General features: G+C 48.3%; 1 protein-coding gene and 1 long non-coding RNA gene across 3 annotated transcripts in view; one reads left to right on the top strand and one right to left on the bottom strand.

Annotated features, from left to right (window-relative positions):
* The window catches only part of LOC309802031, a 622,798-nt gene that overhangs the window by 299,363 nt on the left and 302,391 nt on the right, over positions 1 to 21,044 (bottom strand). The window lies entirely within an intron of this gene.
* The window catches only part of TDP1 (tyrosyl-DNA phosphodiesterase 1), a 78,906-nt gene that overhangs the window by 52,366 nt on the left and 5,496 nt on the right, over positions 1 to 21,044 (top strand). For both annotated transcript variants that reach the window (XM_082617001.1, XM_082617002.1), the window contains exons 14-15: positions 9,920 to 10,022; positions 19,376 to 19,484. In XM_082617001.1, the coding sequence (XP_082473127.1) occupies positions 9,920 to 10,022; positions 19,376 to 19,484 (212 nt within the window). The remainder of the gene's footprint in view (positions 1 to 9,919; positions 10,023 to 19,375; positions 19,485 to 21,044) is intronic.

Below are 21,044 nucleotides of genomic sequence, written 5' to 3' on the forward strand. Positions count from 1 at the left end.
ATCTTTGGAAAAACATGGGTCATAATCATTTTCGTTTTTCTTTCTCTGCTGGCATTTCTTTGTTGATACATTGTATCTATAAATCAGATACCAGCCCCCAAAACACAGCTGATGTGATGTGTCCTTTTTGGTGCTTAATCTGACAAGATTGTTGGACATCTGCAGGATTGGTTTAATTTTAACCATGCTTTTAAGTTCCTGGCACTTTATCACTCATATCTGTATTGAAAATTGGGGGACATATATCTGTACCAAGGAGACCAAAATCCTTTGGACATCCTTTACAAAATAAAATAGAAGCTCACTGTATCTCTGCCTTGGGGACTTGTGATAGGATTTTTTTTTTTTTTTTTTTTTTTTTTTTTCTTTTCAGTACGTGGACCTCTCACTGCTGTGGCCTCTCCCATTGTGGAGCACAGACTCCGGACGCACAGGCTCAGCGGCCATGGCTCACGGGCCCAGCGGCTCCGTGGAATGTGGGATCCTCCCAGACCGGGGCACGAACCCATGTCCCCTACATCGGCAGGTGGACTCTCAACCACGGCGCCACCAGGGAAGCCCTGTGATAGGGTTATTGAATCAGTGACGCAATCTGATGAATGATATTTGGACCCATCTACCACTATAACCTAGGATTAGGAGGCCCAAATGGACCTGCCTTCTGGAGGATTCCATTCCTTGGTGAGTCACACCAGAGAGAAGGACCAGAGTCAGCCTCCCATAAATTTAGCCAAGTATTCAATGATGGTAATAGGTAGTATCTATTAAGCATCATGTATGTGCCTGGGACTTTACACACCTTATCTGATATAATCTGCACATCACTTTTATGAGGCGGCTGCATTACCAGACCTTACAGGTACAGAACTTGAAGGTGAGCGGTGTTGGCTCTAATTGTGATTGAAAGGTATGTGAGCTCAGATTCTGCTCTCACCCACTGGCCTACTGTGCCTCTCCTGCTTACTTGTCAACAATTAGACTTTTTCCCTAGATTTTGTGGTTTCAAAGTTTTTAATTCTCTAACCACAATGAACAAAATAGTCTTGATAAATTGTATCTTCTAAGCCTTTGTGTATTAGTCTCTTTTCTCAAATTAATTAGATATTTCCTGCCCACCTAACATCTGCAGGATTCAGTCCTGGGAGACATCTGTGGGCTGGAATAGTCATCAACAGCTACTTGAAAGAGCTGGAGGAGAAAGGGCTCAGTTATCCACAGAAGTGGGTAGGGTGGAAGGCATCGTGGACAAGGAAATGGTGTTTGCGAAGATGTGGAGGCAGTCGGTAAATCAATTTAGTTAAGGGTAGGGGAGTCATGAAAAGATATGCTGTGAAATAAGGTTGAAGGGGGGCTTCCCTGGAGGTGCAGTGGTTGAGAATCCGCCTGCCAGTGCAGGGGACATGGGTTCGAGCCCTAGTCTAGGAAGATCCCACATGCTGCGGAGTAACTGAGCCTGTGCACCACAACTACTGAGCCCACACACCTAGAGCTGGTGCTCTGCAACAAGAGAAGCCACTGCAATGAGAAGCCCGCACGCCGTGACGAAGAGTAGCCCCTGCTCGCCACAACTAGAGAAAGCCCGCACACAGCAATGAAGACCCAATGCAGCCAAAAATAAATAAATAAATTTATTTTTAAAAAAAGAAAGAAAGAAAGAAGATTGAAGGGCATAAACTTGGTCAGACTGTGGAGTTTCCTAAATGCCAGGCTATACATTTGCTGTATATGTGCTTCAGGAGAAAGGATGCATTGATACTTGGAGAGCCACTGGAGGAAGACACAGAATGAGAAACCAGAGACAGGGCAATCTGTTTGGATCTAAAGTCTGGGGTGGGAAGGACTGAACTAGGGAGATCTTCTTGGAAAGAGAAAGAGAATGTTACAAGGGGTTAAAAAAGCTTGATATCTGACTGTACATAGCTGCCAGTGGAGCCGACAAGACCAAAGTCCCTGAGATTTCTGAGCCTGACTGAGATTGTGGACAGAATCGAATTCAAAAGAAAGCTGGTTTTCAGAGGGGAAGGCATGCTGATAGTTTTCGGGTTTTGGAGTGTTGGATTTGGGGTAACCATGTGATATCCCAGTGGAGAAATCCAGCTTGTGGTTGCAGATGCCCATTTGGAAATTTGATGATCAAAGTTGGACAAGTCCGAGCGTCATCTTGTTAAAGTAACGGTTGCAGTTGGTGAGTGGGAAAGTCCCTGTGGAAGGGAAGAGAGAGGAACCAAGGGCAGAGCAGAAATTTAGAGGGTACAGTTCGGGGTGGAAAAAGCAGCAAATCTGAGAGAAGCTGAGTCAAGAGAGCTGGGAGAGAACCAGAATAGTCAAGTGGAGAGAAAGCCAAGGAAACCAGAGGCAGAGGAGGAGGAGAAAACCACATCAGCACAGCAGAGAGGTCTACAGGGGTAGCTCAGCCGTGGCACTCCTGAGCATCTGGGGCCAGGTCGTTCTTTGTTACGGGGCCGTCCTGTGTATTGTTGGGTATCGCGCAGCGTCCCTGGCCTCTAGAAAATGTCCCCAGACATTATTTACCCTCTAAATGTCCCCTAGGGACAAAATCACCCCCAGTTGAGAACCACTGGTCTAGAAGCCCACAGGGTTTGGCAGTTAAGAATATTATTTGAGTGGAAGGCAGACAACAGGTTTGGAGGGGAAGAAAGGGAAGCTGCCAACACCTTGTTTTAGCCCAGCAAGACCTATTCCAGACTCTGACCTCCAGAAGTGTAAGACCAAAGATTTGTGTTGTTCCAAGCCACTAAATTTGTGGCAATTTGTAAGAGCAGCAGCGGGAAACTAATGCACACTGTATATCAATAAAAAAGACAAGTGACAATTTAAAAGTGGATAATTGGCAGAATTAAGAAATAGTTTTAGAGAGAAATTTGACAGAATCCATCAAAATTAAAGATTCTTTCCTTGCATGTACCTAGATACAACTCACATCCTTAGCCGTGAGAATATCTTTTTGTATTCCTCAAAAATATTTTTTCACGGCCATTCCTGGTGGCGCAGTGGTTGAGAGTCCGCCTGCCGTTGCAGGGGACACGGGTTCATGCCCCGGTCCGGGAAGATCCCACATGCCGTGGAGCGGCTGGGCCCATGAGCCATGGCCGCTGAGCCTGCGCATCCGGAGCCTGTGCTCCACAACGGGAGAGGCCACAACAGTGAGAGGCCCGCGTACCGCAAAAAAAAAAAAAAATTTTAAGCACAATACAGGAAAACCTACAGCAAATGCAAAGGGGAAGGTGACTCACAGTGTGTGTGTGTGTGTGTGTGTGTGTGTGTGTGTGTGTGAGTGTGAGTGACAGGCACGCAGCTGTGGGGTTTGAGGACGGGGTTACAGCAGCACGAGCTCGAGTTGACCGTTCTCCCTCTTCGTCACCCCCGCTGCTCCATCTCCATCCTCTCTCACGTCCACTGTCAACGGTCTGTTTATTGCGTCTGTCTGTGGGAGCGTCTGCTCCCCCACCCCCGTCCTCCTGGATGCGTGGCTAAAAGCTCGGTCTGTTAGGGATTCAGACACCTTGCAACCGAATCTTAGAAGTCAAGTCCGTCAGCCGCTCTGGTGCTCAGGCTGGGGTTGGAGGTAATGGCTCCTGCTGCTGCTGCTATGAGATGTTAGGCTTTCAGATGCCATTGCAGGGTCAGCACAGAGATCACCTTCCTTCCTCCCTTCTCCTTTCTTGCGTGGCTGTTTTCCCAACATGTTATCATGGATTTTATCTTCGCGGTTGGAGGGACTGAATTAGTTAGAGGCGAGTATGGACATCTCTAGTCATTGTAGACTGTTGTCTGGAAAGGGATTTTTGGCCTCATCGGCTGAAATCCCTCATTCTAGAGACGAGAAGCTAAGGCCCGGGAGGAAGAGGAGTGCCTTTGGGTGGCTTTGTGGGCGATATCCTCTTTCCTGATTTGGGGTCCAGGGAGCTGTTCTCAGCATTGGCCTTCCTTTCTTCACGGTGTCCTTTATGTGGCATTCCTGTGCTTTACTGAGCTTTCTTTCAGGAATTCTCTGTTATACATTATTAGTTTAAATTTACTCTTAAAGCTTTAAACTGTGGGACAAAATTCCCATAATGTGGGCTGAGCTCAGATCTCTAGTTACAGCCACGCTCTGCAGGCCATGGCAGAGAACTGACCACAGCCAAGCTCCTGGTCATTAAGGGGCCCATAAACTGTCCAGTTGAATAACCGACCGTTGGTCAGCTTAGCAGGGGCTCAGGAAAAAAACATCCCACCCTGTGGAGGCTTTGTAATGTGTCAGTTTTACACATTTTGCAGAGTCCCTTTTCTGGGCTGGACCAGGACTGAACCACATTTTGCAGAGTCCCTTTTCTTGTATGTTTCCGGTTAGTTCTCTTGTATGTTTCTGGCTAGGATGAGCCCCAAAGGAGATTCTTGTGGGGATTTAGAGGGCAGATGCCAAGTGCACTGTTGTGATAACCCACACATTGTCACCTTGGGCTGGCTCACCTTCTCGGCATGAGGTGGCAGCTGGCCCTGCATTGCTGCGTTTTCTCCTGGTCCTGCTGCAACTTCTCTAACCCTGGACCTCGCCAGGTATGTGCGTTTAGCTCTGGTGAGGGCCCGGCTTCTGCAGGACATCCCACCCTCAGTGCCAGAGGCAGCACGAAAAGACATGGTTTGAGCCTGTATATGTGGCTTCAGCTCGTTGCTTGTGGTTCTGGCTTGTTCTCCTCCACTGTGTGTTCATCCTCTGTGGCTTCTGTCCACCCTGCAGACCTCAAGCTGCGGCTCTAGGGCAAAGACAGCAACGTTACCCAGACTGCTTTACTGGCTCTCACAGCTACTTCCTGATGTCAAATTCTTGTAAATTATATACATTGTATATTTCACACACACACACACACACACACACACACAGTGGTTCTGCTTCTCTGGTTGAACCGTGACTCATACACACCTCCATCCCCCAGAAGCCACTGTTTTTTTGTTTTTTTTGTTTTTTGCGGTATGCAGGCCTCTCACTGTTGTGGCCTCTCCCATTGCGGAGCACAGGCTCTGGATGCGCAGGCTCAGCGGCCATGGCTCACAGGCCCAGCCGCTCCGCGGCATGTGGGATCTTACCAGACCAGGGCACGAACCTGTGTCCCCTGCATCGGCAGGCGGACTCTCAACCACTGCGCCACGAGGGAAGCCCAGAAGCCACTGTTTTATTCACCATTACGTTCTTAATGGCTTGGGCAGTTTCTGATGGACAGTGCAACGCGGGACCTCCAGAATCCTACCCTCTGAGGTTCTCCAACTTACAAATGTTCGATACCCCAGAGAATGCAAAGTCAGTTCAGACCCCAACGCTCTTAGGTGATGAAGCGCATCCAGTACCCAGAATGAAAGCACAGCACTGGGGGGAGAAGCAGCTCAGGCCAGCAGGAGACAGAAGTCATGGAGAACTGAGCTTGAGGGGCGATAGTGGCCACAGCAAGAAGCCAGGGCAGGCAGTAGACGTGGGTCCTGAATGGAGAAGACGAGAAGCTGGAACTCCTTTGGCGTTTCAGGAGCAAACAAGCTTGTCATAAACAGCCCTGTGGTGCCGCTGTGCCTCTGCCAGACACTGGCGGATGCCCATCCACACACACAGCAGGCGGGTCAGAGTCTGCAAATATATACCCCATGTGCTGGCCGCCCTGCGTACCAGTGATCCAAAGTGTATGCAGAGTGTAAAGAAGTATCAAAGATGCTATTTCAAGGAATAAAAATTTATCACCTAGACAGCCTACAAGAGACTTTTAGTCTCATTATTCAGGATAGAGTATCAGGTTCCAGATGCTTAGAGTTCTATTAGGAAACCGTCTGAGGAGATGTTCTCATGATCTCCATTGATCTTTACCTTGGAATGAGCCCTCGGATCTTGGGATGTTGAGGAAAATGTGGCTAGTGAGGGAAGAGTGGGAATAAGCCTTCCGGAAAGTGCGTCTCGCCTATAATGTTCTGCCGACAAGTTGAGGGAGTTACCAGGAAGACGATAATCTAGAAAGCTGGAAAAATTATTCATAGGAAGACGGCTTCCACCTCACGCTCACTGATTGGTTTTGCCATTAAACCTGTGTCTCGGCCCAGGCAGTCACTTCATGTTACTAACAGGCAAGAGAAATAAAAGCAAGCTGTTTTTCTAGAGTCATCATATCACTTTATTGTCAACTTCCCACTTCCTCTGCATTTTATGTCTTTGTGACACATCACCGGTAGTGATGTTCATGATTGTGGCTCTTGGGCATCAAAGAAAGGTCCCCTGTCCTCAGTGTGGTCCATTTAAGAAGGTAGGGAGTTCTGTGAATACCCTTTTTTTTTTTTGAAGTTATAGCTTAATTGCTTTAAGAGCTTCCTTAGCTCTGATTTCCATACTCCTCTTTGTCTGTTCCCATAGAATGCTGAACAGATCGTTCTTTTCACCTTATTGATGCCTGTTTCTCCTTGACTTCAATCCGCACAACAGCCGCAGCCCTTGGCTCAGGAGAGTGGTTGATGCCCCAGTGAATGAATCTTTAATGAATCTTTCTGTTATCCACAAAGTCAGGCTTTAAGGGTCTAAATAGCTGAGGTTTTACTCTCCATTCTAAAAATGAGATAGAATTTGGGTGAGCCTAATTGAAAAAAATGGTCCCAGTGGGTTTACACTGATTAATGGATGGGTGAGAGCTCTCGGCCTGATTTGCTGCAGGAGAGAGTTTCTAAAGATGCCTCGGAGCTGTTTCATCTCCGCTCCTGGGCATCCTGCTTGCATCCTGGTGCCTCCGGTCAGGTCCAAGCCTCTTCCTCCCGCTGCATCGTGTGATTTTCAGCTGTATCTACAACTCTTTGTCCACATAAAACATGATTCTAAAGGCACTATTTCTGGACACAAATACCAATCTAGTGCCCTTGGAGCTGTTTTCTTTTGATTGAAAGTAGAAGTTAACACTCCCTGGCCAAAACCAAAGGCAGAAAGGGGAATGTGAAGCTTAAGATACTACTCTGTAAGATTATATTGACAGGTTTTTTTAAATTAAAGTATAGTTGATTTATAATATTAATTTCAGGTATACAATATAGTGATTCCGTATTTTTATAGATTATACTCCATTTATAGTTTTTATAAAATACTGAGTCTATTCCCTGTGTATTGTGTATTCCCCTATACAATATATCCTTGTGGCCTATGTATTTTATACACAATAGGTGGGACCTCTTTTTTTTTTTTTTTTTGTGGTACGCGGGCCTCTCACCACTGTGTCCTCTTGTGCTGCGGAGCACAGGCTCCGGACGTGCAGGCTCAGTGGCCATGGCTTATGAGCCCAGCCGCTCTGTGGCATGTGGGATCCTCCTGGACTGGGGCACGAACCCGTGTCCCCTGCATCAGCAGATGGACTCTCAACCACTGCGCCACCAGGGAAGCCCAGGTGGTACCTCTTAATACCCCACTTCTGTCTTGCCCCCCACTTCCCTCTCCGCACTGTAACCACTAGTTTGTTCTCTGTATCTGTGAGTCTCTTTCTGTTTTGTTATATGTATAGTTGTTTGTTTTATCTTTTAGATTCCATGTATAAGTGGTAACATACAATATTTTTCTGTCTGACTTCATAAGCATAATACCCTCCATGTCCATCCATGTTGTTACAGATGGCAACTTTTCATTTTTCATGACTGAGTAATATTCATGTGTGTGTGTGTGTGTGTGTGTGTGTGTGTGTCTGTGTCTGTGTCTGTGTCTGTGTCTGTGTGTGTGTGTGTTATATACGAGGGGTCCCCAACCCCCGGGCCATGGACTGGTACCAGTCTGTGGCCTGTTAGGAACCCGGCCGCACAGCAGGAGGTGAGTGGCGGGCAAGCGAACAAAGCTTCATCTGTATTTACAATTACCGCCCCGCACTGCTCGCGTTACCGCCTGAGCTCTGCCTCCTTGTCAGCATTATAGTGAGTTGTATAATTATTGCATTATATATTACAATGTAATAGTAATAGAAATAAAGCGTGCAATAAATGTAACGCGCTTGAATCATCCTGAAACCAACCCCCCACCACCACCACACCCCTGGTCCATGGAAAAATTGTCTTCCACGAAACTGGTCCCTGGTGCCAAAAAGGTTGGGGACCGCTAATATATACCACATCTTCTGTATCCATTCATCTGTGATGGACACTTAGGTTGCTTCCATACCTTGACTGTTGTAAATAATGCTACTATGAATGTGGGGGTGCATGTATCTTTTCAAATTAGTGTTTTTGTTTTCTTAGAATATGTACCCCCGAGTGGGATTGCTGGATCCTATGGTAGTTCTATTTCTACTTATTTGAGGAACCTCCATATTGTTTCCATAGTGGCTGCATCAGTTTACATTCCCACTAACTCTGCACCAGGGTTCCCTTTTCTCCACATCCTCACCAACATTTGTTGTTTGTGGTCTTTTTTTTTTTTTTTTTTTTAATTTATTTATGGCTGTGTTGGGTCTTCGTTTCTGTGCGAGGGCTTTCTCTAGTTGCGGCGAGCGGGGGCCACTCTTCATCGCGGTGCGCGGGTCTCTCACTGTCGCGGCCTCTCCTGTTGCGGAGCACAGGCTCCAGATGCGCAGGCTCAGTAGTTGTGGCACATGGGCCCAGTCGCTCCGTGGCATGTGGGATCCTCCCAGACCAGGGCTCGAACCCGTGTCCCCTGCATTGGCAGGCAGATTCTTAACCACTGCGCCACCAGGGAAGCCCCTGTGGTCTTTTTAATGATAGCCATTGACAGGTTTGAGGTGATAGCTCATTGTGGTTTTGATTTGCGTTTCCTTGACATAGTTTTTTTTCTTAAGTGCTACTTTTATATACAACAAAATGAAATTTCCTGTCTAGGGCTACAGCAGAGTCATGAAAAGGAAAGGGGTTTTGGGGTAGGGGTCTTTCTAAGGAAGGATAATTATTTTAATAGCTGCCCTCGGGGAAAACGCAGGTGAGGGTGAAGCTATCTCTAATTAGCAGTTGGATAAATTTTTTTTAACATCTTTATGGGAGTATAATTGCTTTCCATTGTTGTGTTAGTTGCTGCTGTATAACAACGTGAATCAGCTATACGTATACATATATCCCCATATCCCCTCCCTCTTGTGTCTCCCTCACACCCTCCCTATCCCACCCCTCTAGGTGGTCACAAAGCACCAAGCTGATCTCCCTGTGCTCTACAGCTGCTTCCCACTAGCTATCTGTTTTACATCTGGTAGTGTATATATGTCCATGCCACTCTCTCACTTCATCTCAGCTTTCCCTTCCCCCTCCCCGTGTCCTCAAGTCCATTCTCTATGTCTGCATCTTTATTCCTGTCCTGCCCCTGAGTTCTTCAGAACCATACTTTTTTTTAGATTCCATATATATGTATTAGCATACAGTATTTGTTTTTCTCTTTCTGACTTACTTCACTCGTATGACAGACTCTAGGTCTATCCACCTCACTACAAATAGCTCAATTTCGTTTCTTTTTATGGCTGAGTAATATTCCATTGTATATATGTGCCACATCTTCTTTATCCATTCATCTGTCAATGGACACTTAGGTTGTTTCCAGCTCCGGGCTATTGTGAATAGAGCTGCAATGAACATTTTGGTACATGTCTCTTTTTGAATTATGGTTTTCTCAGGGTATATGCCTAGTAGTGGGATTGCTGGGTCATATGGTAGTTCTATTTTTAGTTTTTTAAGGAACCTCCATACTGTTCTCCATAGTGGCTGTATCAATGTACATTCTCACCAAGCAGTTGGATAAATCTTGAGAGTTATAGCACAGCAGGATTTACGTTCCATTTCCCAGAATGCAGGACTCTGCCGGAAGCTGAACGGACATGATTGCGGCTCTCAGGCGTTGACCGTCGCTCTTGCAGCTGTAGGAGTTTGACCCGCGCTGAAACGCCTCACTGAGTCAATCCTCTCCCTGTCCTTGTCCCCGCAGTGCCAATCTGTCCAAGGCCGCCTGGGGAGCGTTAGAGAAGAACGGCGCCCAGCTGATGATCCGCTCCTATGAGCTCGGCGTCCTTTTCCTCCCATCAGCATTTGTAAGTGCACACTTGTGAGATGATTGGTCATGAGTGAATCGAATGGGGGTCTGTGTTCTCTTCTTGAGTCCCGATGACCTGCCCGAGTTCAGGAGGTCGCAAGCTTGTGCACTGACCCGGAGCCTGTGCTCCCAGCCGCAGGCTCGAGCCGATGAACTTATTCACCGATCACTGTTCTGGGTGTGAGGGGATCGCTGCTCTCAGGAGTGTTCCAGATTAGTGATCAAAGGCATTGCTTTGGGTAAAGTTAATAACAACCTTTAAATGAAGATTGTGAACCAGCGTGTGAAAATTTACTATAAGGCAGTAAGTGACAAGTCACCAAAGGGATGAGTCAGCCAAGGGCGAGGCTTGTTCTAGGTGACTGGAGACCGCCTTCAGAAGCTGGTCGGCTTGGGGGCATCGAAGGATGCTGAGGATTCTCGGTCGGCGGAGAGGAGCGGGAAGGGCACCCTTGTGGGAGGAATGGCGTGAGCACAAGCCGGGAGGGAGGCAGGGAAGCTCACAGCATCTGCTAGAGACAGAGTCCCGGGGGTCACAGAGTTCGTGTGTTACCAGGCTCACGGGGAAGCCCCCCAGAAGGGCACCAGAACAGCCAGCTTGCATCCTGGCTTTGGAACAGCGCTCAGTTTCTGCAGCTGAACACCCAACAGAGTAGCTAGTTTTTGTATAGGGACTGGGTTTTACAAGCCACATGTTTCTCTCAACACTAGAATTCCTCTTGGCCCAGAGAGCTGTTCCCTCTTTAAGCGGCACACAGGGTCCCCAGTACCCCCTCTCACCCCCAACCCCACTCTGGGCACACACTCATTGGTGGATGCAGTTGGAACTGCCCACACCATGTGACGCCTAATGCTTTTTTTTTTTCTTTTTTTTTTGCCACTTGCTCTAGTTGAGCTAAACACACACGTGATGCAGCCCCATGGCAAACCACTTGGACTGGACCAGAAGACTTAGCCAGGGGAGTGCTGTGTGCTTGTCCTGAGACTTATATATCCAGGCCCTGTGATGTGGGGGTATCGTCTCAAGGCGAGCTGAGATTGCCCTCCCGCCCAGGCTGACAGGCCTCCCCACTGTTCCTTTCCTCACTCATGCTCTGGGGAAGAGCTCCCCTCTCCCTTTCTCCTGCCCTCACCACTCTTTATCCATCCTTTTCTCTGTCTCAGAGGGTTTCACTACTGAACTGTCCCACAGGCCTCTCCTGAGGGCAGATTCTAGCACTTTTTGTTTCTTTCCCATAGAGTCAAACAGCAGATCCTGATGCTGCTTTCAGCTAAAGATCAGCACCTCCGCAGCCCCATCGGTAGATGGTTTCCATAGACAAGGAGGTGACTTCCCTAAGGTTCCACCGCTGAATAGATCTAGCTCTCAAGCCTCCGTCTCTAACTGATCCTCCTGTGATCTCTCAGCTGTATCACAGGGAGGTAGGAGATTCTCAGCACCAGGGTAATAGTACACAGTCATGTGGTGTGATTATAGTGGCTGTAGCTTCAAACTCAGGCTAGAATTAGCTCCCAATAATCACCTAAGTAAAGGAATAAATTCCGCGTTGCTCTTGTTTGGCTTTTCATGTCAGCATTTGCAAAATTCTAGTCATTTCTAACTGTTCTGACCTTATCCCTCATCATAAAAATGATGCTAGGAAAGAAGTATACTGTACTTCCAGGACCACTCAACCCTTCTAAGCTACTAATTTTTACCTCTAATATTGTTTCTGTCTGTACATTAGAGAAAGAATGGGCATAATCATTTAGAATCCCCAAATTGACTCTAGAGTAGACTATTATTTCTACACTTTTGGAATAAGAGTGAGTCCCACAAGAGCGCATTCTAGGTAAAGTAGAGATTTAGTTATTTATAAAGACCATCGGGCAAGAATATTAAAACATGGACTCCCCCCGCCCCCACTCCCCGTCCTGTGCCAGCAGATTCAAGAGTGAGGCCCCCAGCGGGGGGACCCGTGTAGTTGACACACTGAGACAGTGGCTTCTCCAGCAGGCGGTTCCATGGCGTCGCAACATGCAGATCCCTTGGGGAACAGTGCTTTACAGCAGGCTTGCTCCACAGCATTAACAAGGACCCACACACTGCCACTGTCTTGCTATCAGGCTTTTTCCCATCTGGGCGGATCGTCGTGTCCTTTAGCAAATCATAAATGACTTGAGCAAAGTGCTGAGATGAGATGTGTGGACAGTACACAAGTATTTGACCTTGCCTCCTAGGGAGCTAAGGGTCGAGTTGAGCAAGAATGTCATAGAAGTGAAGCAGACGCCTTGTTTGAGAGACGTCCCAGGTGCGAGCTTGGGTGCTCAGACATGTGAGGAGGGCACCTGGCCTGACCGTGCAGAACCCAGAGGGCTCAAAGTGGGTGTCCGAGTTCTTTTAGGTGCATTTTATAGACACGAACTTGAGCTGACATAGGCCTATAGAAGGGGGAGTGTCATGGAATCAAAGGAAGGGAGGAACAGCCGAGACGTGGGAGGGATGGACCGGCCAGCTCTGGGGCCCGGGCAGCAGGCAGGCTCTCTGGGCTGCCGCCCCTGCTGTGACTCCACCACATGGCTTCTCCGCCCTGTGACCAGGGGTTCTGCATTTACAGTCACTGCGCAAGCTTGGGTCTGCCCTGCACACCTCTCTCCTTCCCAACCCTGTCCCCCAGTAGGGGCCTGTTTCCAGAAAAGGGGGTTTGTTGTGAGCTGGGAAGCCACTCAAGAGGTAGGAACTTACTGCCAGAGGGTTTCACCTGTAAGTGGGTTGATGGGTGTTTTCTCTGCAGAAAGCAGTTCAAGGGGATCTTGCAACATAGGACACGTTGTCCTTAAGCTCCTATAACTCATCTGCTTCATGTACTGTTACGTGGAGCTTCTGGGAAAGTCATAGACCCTTGTTTGCCCTCACGGAATTAACATTTATGGTTTTGACTTTGAGGGCAACCCAAAGATCTATGACAGGAGGTCATTAGTCATCTTGCTGAGGCTCTAGGAGCACAGAAGGAGACTTAGCTTGTGAAGGAGCGGCCGTCCGTCCTCAGCGTGCACGCCCGGCTCGTCACTGGACATCTGGCCGCCTGGGGTGACCTCTTGTACAGTCAGCTCCGTAAGCACCTCCCGCGTCCTCTTTGGTTCCTCCTGGGAACACAGCGAGGAAGAGATGGAACCTTTGTTCTCAGGAAGCTCGTGGTTAAGTTAAGGAAGCAGACACAAGTTATCACGGTAGGTCCAAAATATAAGGACTGAGAAGAGGGAGTGAGCAGTCTGCCTGGGGGGCTTGGGGAAGGCTTCATTTAGATGACATTTGACCTGGGTCTTGAAAAATGAATGGGGGTTCAACCCACCATCTGGGAGATGAGGCTCCCGGCCAGAGGGAACAGTGCACGTTATATTTGAGAAATGGCAACCAGCTCCACGTGCCTGGAAGGGGCCAGGGGGTGGCCTGGGCTACGCGGTTGGAGCCCTGTTCTGAAGGAAGGTGGCAAGCAGGACGTGCTGGAGTGGACTTTGTCCCACGCGAATAGTGGAAAGCCATCAGGTTTTGGGGTTTTTTTTATGTCGGGGGTAGGAGTTTAGTAATTTATTTATTTATTTTTGCTGTGTTGGGTCTTCGTTTCTGTGCGAGGGCTTTCTCTAGTTGCGGCGAGCGGGGGCCACTCTTCATCATGATGCGCGGGCCTCTCACTGTCGCGGCCTCTCCCATTGCAGAGCACAGGCTCCAGACGTGCAGGCTCAGTAGTTGTGGCTCACGAGCCCAGTTGCTCCGCGGCATGTGGGATCCTCGCAGACCAGGGCTCGAACCTGTGTCCCCTGCATTGGCAGGCAGATTCTCAACCACTGCGCCACCAGGGAAGTCCAAGCCATCAGTTTTTTAAGCAGGGTTAGTGGTCTCATCAGGCCAATTTTCAGAGAATTTGAATCTATACAACTTATCTCCCCTTAGGATTATAGTGTAATTTATATTATGCGAGGTTACTTGAGGAGAAGGGCCTTACAGGTACCGTCAAAATCATCATCTTAATCACCTACACCACACTGTTAGAAAATTCTGATTCTGAATGAATCGCGCCTTGCCTTCACCCACTGTCCCAGCTCAGGGTGTAGGAAGTCATCCCCGACTCCTCGTTCTCCCCCAACATGTCTAATCACCCAGGCTTGTCGTCCCCAACTCCTAATGCACCCTGTAAATCTGTCACTTCTGGCCATCCCTGCTGCCACCGCGTCCAGACCCGCCTCCCGGCCCACTTCCTAGGCCACCTCCAAGCTGCTCAGCCCACTGCTGCCAGAACGTCTACAGACCATGAATCTGGTCGTGTCTCCCACCTGCTTCAAATCCTGTGACTCCTTAGCATGGCCTGCTTTTCCCTTTGCGGCCTGACTCGTGACTACTCGGGTCTGACCTCTTCCCTCTCAATCCTGGCCTGTCGTGTTCCAGCCACATAGAGCGACTGCCTCTCATTCTGGACCAGGCCCCTTAGCCTTCTCTGGAGAAACAGAACCAATAGGATATATAGATACACATAGAAAGAGACTTACCGTGAGGAACTGGCCCACACGATTTTGGAGCGCAAGGAGTCCCAAGCTCTGCCGTCTGTGAGCTGGAGACCAGGAGGGCTGGTGGTGTGGGCCAGCCCGAGTCTGAAGGCCTGAGGACCAGGACCCCATGCTTTCCGTCCCAGTCTGAGTTGAGGAGAAGACAGACGTCCCAGCCAAGCAGTCCTTCCTCGGCCTTTTTGTTCCACTCAGTCCCCCTACTGGCTGGATGGTGCATCGTTGGCGGGGATCATCTTTACTCAGTCCAGTGATTCAAATATTAACCCTGTGCAGAAACACCCTCAGATGCCCAGAGTGATGTTTACCGGTTACCTGGTATCCCATGGCCCAGTCACGTTGACATGTAGAATGAGCCACCATACCACCCTTCTCAGCAGCCTTAATCTGTAGCAGGAACGACCCCCTGAGGCCCCTAACCCCACCTGCCTCTCACATCTCTGCTCCAGGTGTCCCTCCTCTGTGCCCCACAGCCTTCAAGAACCGGGGCTTTTCCCGTGTCCCCTGTGTTGTCACCGATGACTCGTGTGTCTCCTTGACTGGGCTGGGAGCTGCTCTCAGGGAGGGTGGCACACGGGAGGCTCTTAGTGAAGTCTGTCGGTGCCGCTCCCTTGAGGTTCCCGCAGTACCCTCTCCCCTTTCTGTGAGGAGAACACGTGTGCAAAACAGTGGCTGCAGAGGCGACGTGGATTGAGTCTGAGGGGCGTCGGGTGCAGTAGGCGTGTGCCCACGAATCTCGTCGTGAGCAGCTTGCAGCGGGCGATAGCTCACCTGTAGCTGTTCTGTGCAAACCAAAACGTACACACAGGCTCACGCTACCTCTCACTCAGTCACGGAAGTCTGTTGCCTTAACTACAAAGGCCAATCCCTATATATTCATTTAATGTCTTAAAAATTTCGGTATTGGCCATGATCTTAAAAGAGTTACTGACAGTAAGGCAGTTTGTTGTGAAATGAAGCCCAGTGTGATTCCTTTCTTTGGGTTTCTCCCTTCAGTACCATCAAGATAACGTCTTTTTATACCTTTAGTTACACATTTGCCAGAGAGTTACTTAGCACCCAGTTTTGTAGTCGTTCTTCTGACTGGACAGCATCCAAAATCCAGCTTCTTGAGATCAGCCCACGTTTGTGGCCCTTAGGCAGAATTCCATGTCCCAAACGCCCATGTTTCTGAGTTAGCAGCAGCCAGAATTGCCACTTCTGTTCTTTACCAGTGAGCCATCCTGATCTCTGTGCTCCTGAATGCTGACTTGAGGCCAACATTGCAAGCGGTCAGGTTTTGTGCCCAGAACGGCACAGTCTCAAACGCTGCAGAGATGGTCGGCCAGAAGAGATCCGGCAGGTCTCCTTTCCCGCATCGGTCATACAGGCCTGTCACTCAGGAACCAATGGCCGTGTGAAGGGACACGCCGTGTGGCCTACAAACTGCAGTGGATGGAGAGCCAGCACTTCCCATTCATAATTATGATGCCATTTGAAACTTCTGGGATTGATCTGGAAGCTGATAAGTCCCTGGTAACCGAATATTGATTTTTTTCCCCATTTTTTTCCTGCTGCTTTTAAATGAATGAATCAATAAACACATAATTTCGAAATTAACCTAACTTGCCATAGAGCATGGAGTCAGTAGCTTTCCCTTTGATTAGGAACACTTGCAAGGGCTTTGGGGGTTAATGTCAAGGTACATTTGACTGTGTACCCAGCACTTGGCTGTTGTTGCTGCATAGTAGGTGCTTAATAAATGTTTAATTGAAGACTTTATTCTTTTAATGTCTAACATCAATTTATCAGTTTTATTATGTTTTTTGAGTTGTCCCTTTAATTTAGGTGTATTTAACTTATAGATTAGACTAATGCATTTAGGTTCAGAAAAATCTCAATATAGGAAAGATCATCTAATGATTTCAAAGACCAGCAGCTGTATTCCAAACCCTCAGGTATCTGTATTTCAGGGAGATAGAAATTTTCTCTTTGAACTCGGTGCATTTTGATGTTTACTAAGTACGTGCTTTGTCAGGCACCGACTAGGCTGCCCAGCACTTTGTGTCTAGAATGCCTCCTACCTCTGGGAATAATGCACAGACCATCTCAAAATCATGGATCAATGTCCTTCCTCCAGAGGAAGGTACCCTGAGCATCCCTGCCCTTGTCCCAGGACTGAGAGCCAGCTCAGGCCCTGCTCAGCCCCAGGTTCACTTGCTCCCCAGATGGCGGGCTCTCTTTCCTACATTCGGAGTCAAAAATGCTGCCACTAAATCCCCAAGAACTTTCAGTCTTCAAGTCTTTACTTTCTCTTTTCTCCATTCTGGTTAAACTATTTCATTGTCCCTCTGTTGCCAAAGATGGCTCCGGCTGGAAGAACTAATACAATTGACAAGAGCTGCCACATTAACCCCCCCTCCTGCTCCCCGCACCACCTCTGACAGCCTGCCTTGGGCCCAGCGCATGGGTTCAGGGCTCTCGGCGTTTCCCAGGAGGCCACAGCTGGGCAACACTGTTTCCGGTGGTGCTTCTTTGTACCCGCTCATGTTCTCTGACTCACCGAGTAGGGCCACGGCCTGGCGTTCCACTGCTGCCACTCGCCCAGCCACATCCAGTCATCCCAGCGGATCCCATCTGCCCAGGCACGAGTTCTTCTCTTTTTTTTTTGGCCACTCCATGCAGCATACAAGATCTTAGTTCCCCGAGCAGAGATCGAACTCATGTTCCCTGCAGTGGAAGCGTGGAGTCTTAACCACTGGACCACCAGGGAAGTCCCCCACTTTTTTTTTTTTTTTGGCTCTGATTTTTACTACCTTTTCCCTCAGCCTCTTTCAGATCCATTTCTGTCTTTCCGTTTCTCATCCAAATTCACTTCACTTTTTTTTTTTTTTTTTTTTTTACGTGGGATCCTCCCGGACCGGGGCACGAACCCGCGTCCCCTGCATTGGCAGACAGACTCCCAACCACTGTGCCACCAGGGAAGCCCTCACTTCACTTTTTTTTTTTTTTTTTTTTTTTGCGGTTTGCGGGCCTCTCACTGTTGTGGCCTCTCCCGTTGTGGAGCACAGGCTCCAGATGCGCAGGCTCAGCGGCCATGGCTCACGGGCCCAGCCGCTCCGCGGCATGTGGGATCCTCCCAGACCGGGGCACGAACCCGCATCCCCTGCATCGGCAGGCGGACTCTCAACCACTGCGCCACCAGGGAAGCCCCCTCACTTCACTTTTATCTCATCTTTTGTTGTGATGATACCTGGATCCCCATCTCGAATCCATCTCGCATTCCTGTTGTAATAGCTCTTGGTCTTTAGCAACTCCCAGTCTGATCCAGTCTCCTGTCTGTGCCATTCCACCTTTACACTGGAACTTCTCTGTTGAAAACCTTGCAACTCGGGACTTCCCTGGTGACACAGTGGTTAAGAACCTGCCTGCCAGTGTAGGGGACACGGATTCAAGCCCCGGTCCAGGAAGATCCCACATGCCGCGGAGCAGTTGGGCCCGTGAGCCATGGCCACTGAGCCTGCGCGTCTGGAGCCTGTGCTCCGCAACGGGATAGGCCACAGCAGTGAGAGGCCCGCGTACCACAAAAAAAAAAAAAAAAAAAAATCACTTTTTTAGGCAGGATTCCGCTGAGCACCCCCTCGCCCCAAAATCTAAAACAGGCGTACTATTCTCTCTTCTAGGACTCCTCTGTTTTTCTCATAGCGCTTATCAAAAATTGTAGTTATTTATTTTACTTCTATAAATGTATTTGTTTAATGTCTCCCTACTAGACTGTACATGCCACGAGAACAGGCATCATGATAATTGTTCTGACTCCTGTGCACTCAGTGCCCAGCACCCATGCCTGACACAGAAGAGGGACTCAAGAAATAATGTGTGGGATGAATGAATGCAAATGTGAGCCATTCACACAGCCCGTAAATACCAGCACAGAGACTCAACTCAGGTTGCCCAAAGCCCAGGTCCACACAGCCCTGACACTTACCTCATCTTCCAAAGAACTGTAGTTGTAGCTCTGTATATGGGTTCATAGACGTTAGCACTGTTTGATATGTGGGTGTTTAGGATGAGAAGGGTGGATCTGTGCGTGGATGGGTGGCCAGAGGAATGAGGCAAAAACAATGCCAGGATCATCTGGGAAGGGGGCCAGGAGATGATCGATGCGTGGAGGCCTGGGGAGGGCAAAGCCGACGTAGTAGGCACCCCCACTACCGGGCAGGCCCTGTGTGAGGAGGCAGTGCAGTGTGTACATTGGCCTGGGTGTGGCACCCATAGTTGCACCCTGATTCAGATCCAGAGTTAATAGTAGCCTGTTCTCGAGTTCTTGGGATAAACCTTCCATTTTGACGGGTCTTGAGGAGGTCTCACTTTTATATTCCTATCCCATTGTATTGGACACTTTCACGATACATGAAAGCAACTTTCATTCTTCACCAGAGTGAGCAGCCCATGACTGTAGATAGCAATATCGAAAGTATTCAGAGGTATTTTTACACAGTGTCTTCTACACACTACCTGCTGCTGTACACAGAGGTTAGTAGAAATGGGCTGTAACATCCAAAATTGTTTTTCTCTTATGTCTTTGTATCCTTTATTAGACTTTTGCAAACCTTGCTATAATTTATTTTCTGACCTTTGGACCTCTCTTATTTTTAAGAAAGAATATTTGGGGGAGTGTTGTAAATATATTCGACCCACTGAATATCAAAAATAGCACTGAAATAACAAAAATAGCTCTGAATTTTGTTGTGATTATCATAAAAATATAATTGCTTCTTGCGATCTTTTTCCAGAAAATGAGATGCAATTATAGATTCTCTGTGTCTGCAGGGCCTGGACAGTTTCAGAGTGAAACAGAAATTCTTCTCAGGGAGCCAGGAGCCAGCAGCCTCCTTTCCCGTGCCGTATGACCTGCCTCCAGAACTGTATGGAAGTAAAGGTGAGACACCGGCGAAGGAAAACCCTGGGTGTGTGTACCAGAGCAGAAACAAACAGGGCCCAGGGAAAGCCATTGGGTTGGGCTCTCCCTGGGAGCCTGGCTCGTGGGTGGCCCTGGAAGCGCAGGGTTTTGCAGAGTCTCCCTTACTGGTTGGTCTCAGAACCCCTCTACATTTTATTACTGAGGACCACAAAGGGCTTTTGTTTACGTGGGCTTTTATAGCTATTGATACGTATCATAACAGCAATTAAAACCAATAAATTTTTAAATATTTATTAACTTCTTTAAAGATACTAATAAACCCATTTGTATATTTAAAAATATATAAAATGACTACTCCCAAAAACAAGTTAGTTTGGAAGATGGCATTGTTTACCTTTTTTGCAGACCCCTTTATTATCTGGGTTAACAGCCGGATTCTCACGGCTGCTCTGTTGTGTTATCACACAGGTCGTGTAGCGTCTGTACACTCACGTGAAAGTGACAAATAATGGCTTAGTGTTGACAGTAATTTTGACTTTACAGGTATTTCCCCCTCCCCAACCCCCTTAAAAAGTAGGTCCCCAGGCCACACACTCTGAGAACTGCTGCGCTAGGTGAGGACTTCAAGGGCAGTGACCAGGTATTTTTCACAAGAGAAAGCCAGTGGAGTACTGGTCCAGGTTCCCAGCGCTTTTGGGAGGAAGGCTGGCTGGGATGCAGGCACCACCTCATCCCAGCTCTGACCCAGCCCCACCGGCCGCAGGGCTGCTCTGCTCAGCCCCAGAAAATCTGTCTTTGGGGTGAGTTCACACTTCACCAAGCTCACCCCGGAGAAGATGCGTAATCGGGACAAGCTTATTAATTTAAAATGGAGGATTCTTATATCACTGTGGCTGGAGTATTTTCCCCTGGAGGGTAGAGGCCTACACAGGTAGCCAGATTGTAATCTATGGTTTTTGAGTGAAGGCTGAATGTGAACAGGGAAAATTTGGTTTTTGATTGGTAAGTTTTGATGATGCCACCCCATTAATATTTCAAACTCTCAGATTCCCTAACAGAGTCAGCCTTGCCCCAGTGGGTCCCTTCCTTCCCTGAGCGATGCTGGTTGGGTTCTAGCTACCTCCCCGCCCTCACTCGCCCTTTTGGCTTTCGTGGTGAACCAAACCTGCCCTTCTGATGGACCCATTTCTCAGATTGTATTGGCACATCTAACAGAGTTCATCCTGCCTCACCCAGGTGACTTCATCTCTCTCTGATCAGTCGTGTGGATGCTGTTTCGGAAGGTATTCTTGTTCCCTTCCTTCCAAGCCGTGTGCATTTTTCTGAGTCCTCTAAATGTGTTGTAAATTCACACACATTCATTTTTCACTAGCAAGAGGTATTACCAGAATTTCAAGAAATCCATGACCACTCCTCCCCACCCTCCAACCCACAGATGCTTTAGATCCAGGCCATGTTTATGTGCCAGCCTGACAACTTATTAAGTGACCTTGGGCAGTGGTTTGTGTTCTCTAGGCCTTAGTGTCTCTGTTTGCAAAATGAGAACATGAGAGTGCATAGCTCACTGTTGAAGAGTGA

This window comes from Mesoplodon mirus (assembly GCF_964341445.2).
Source record: "Mesoplodon mirus genome assembly, chromosome: 4".
Taxonomy (NCBI): Eukaryota; Metazoa; Chordata; class Mammalia; order Artiodactyla; family Ziphiidae; genus Mesoplodon; species Mesoplodon mirus.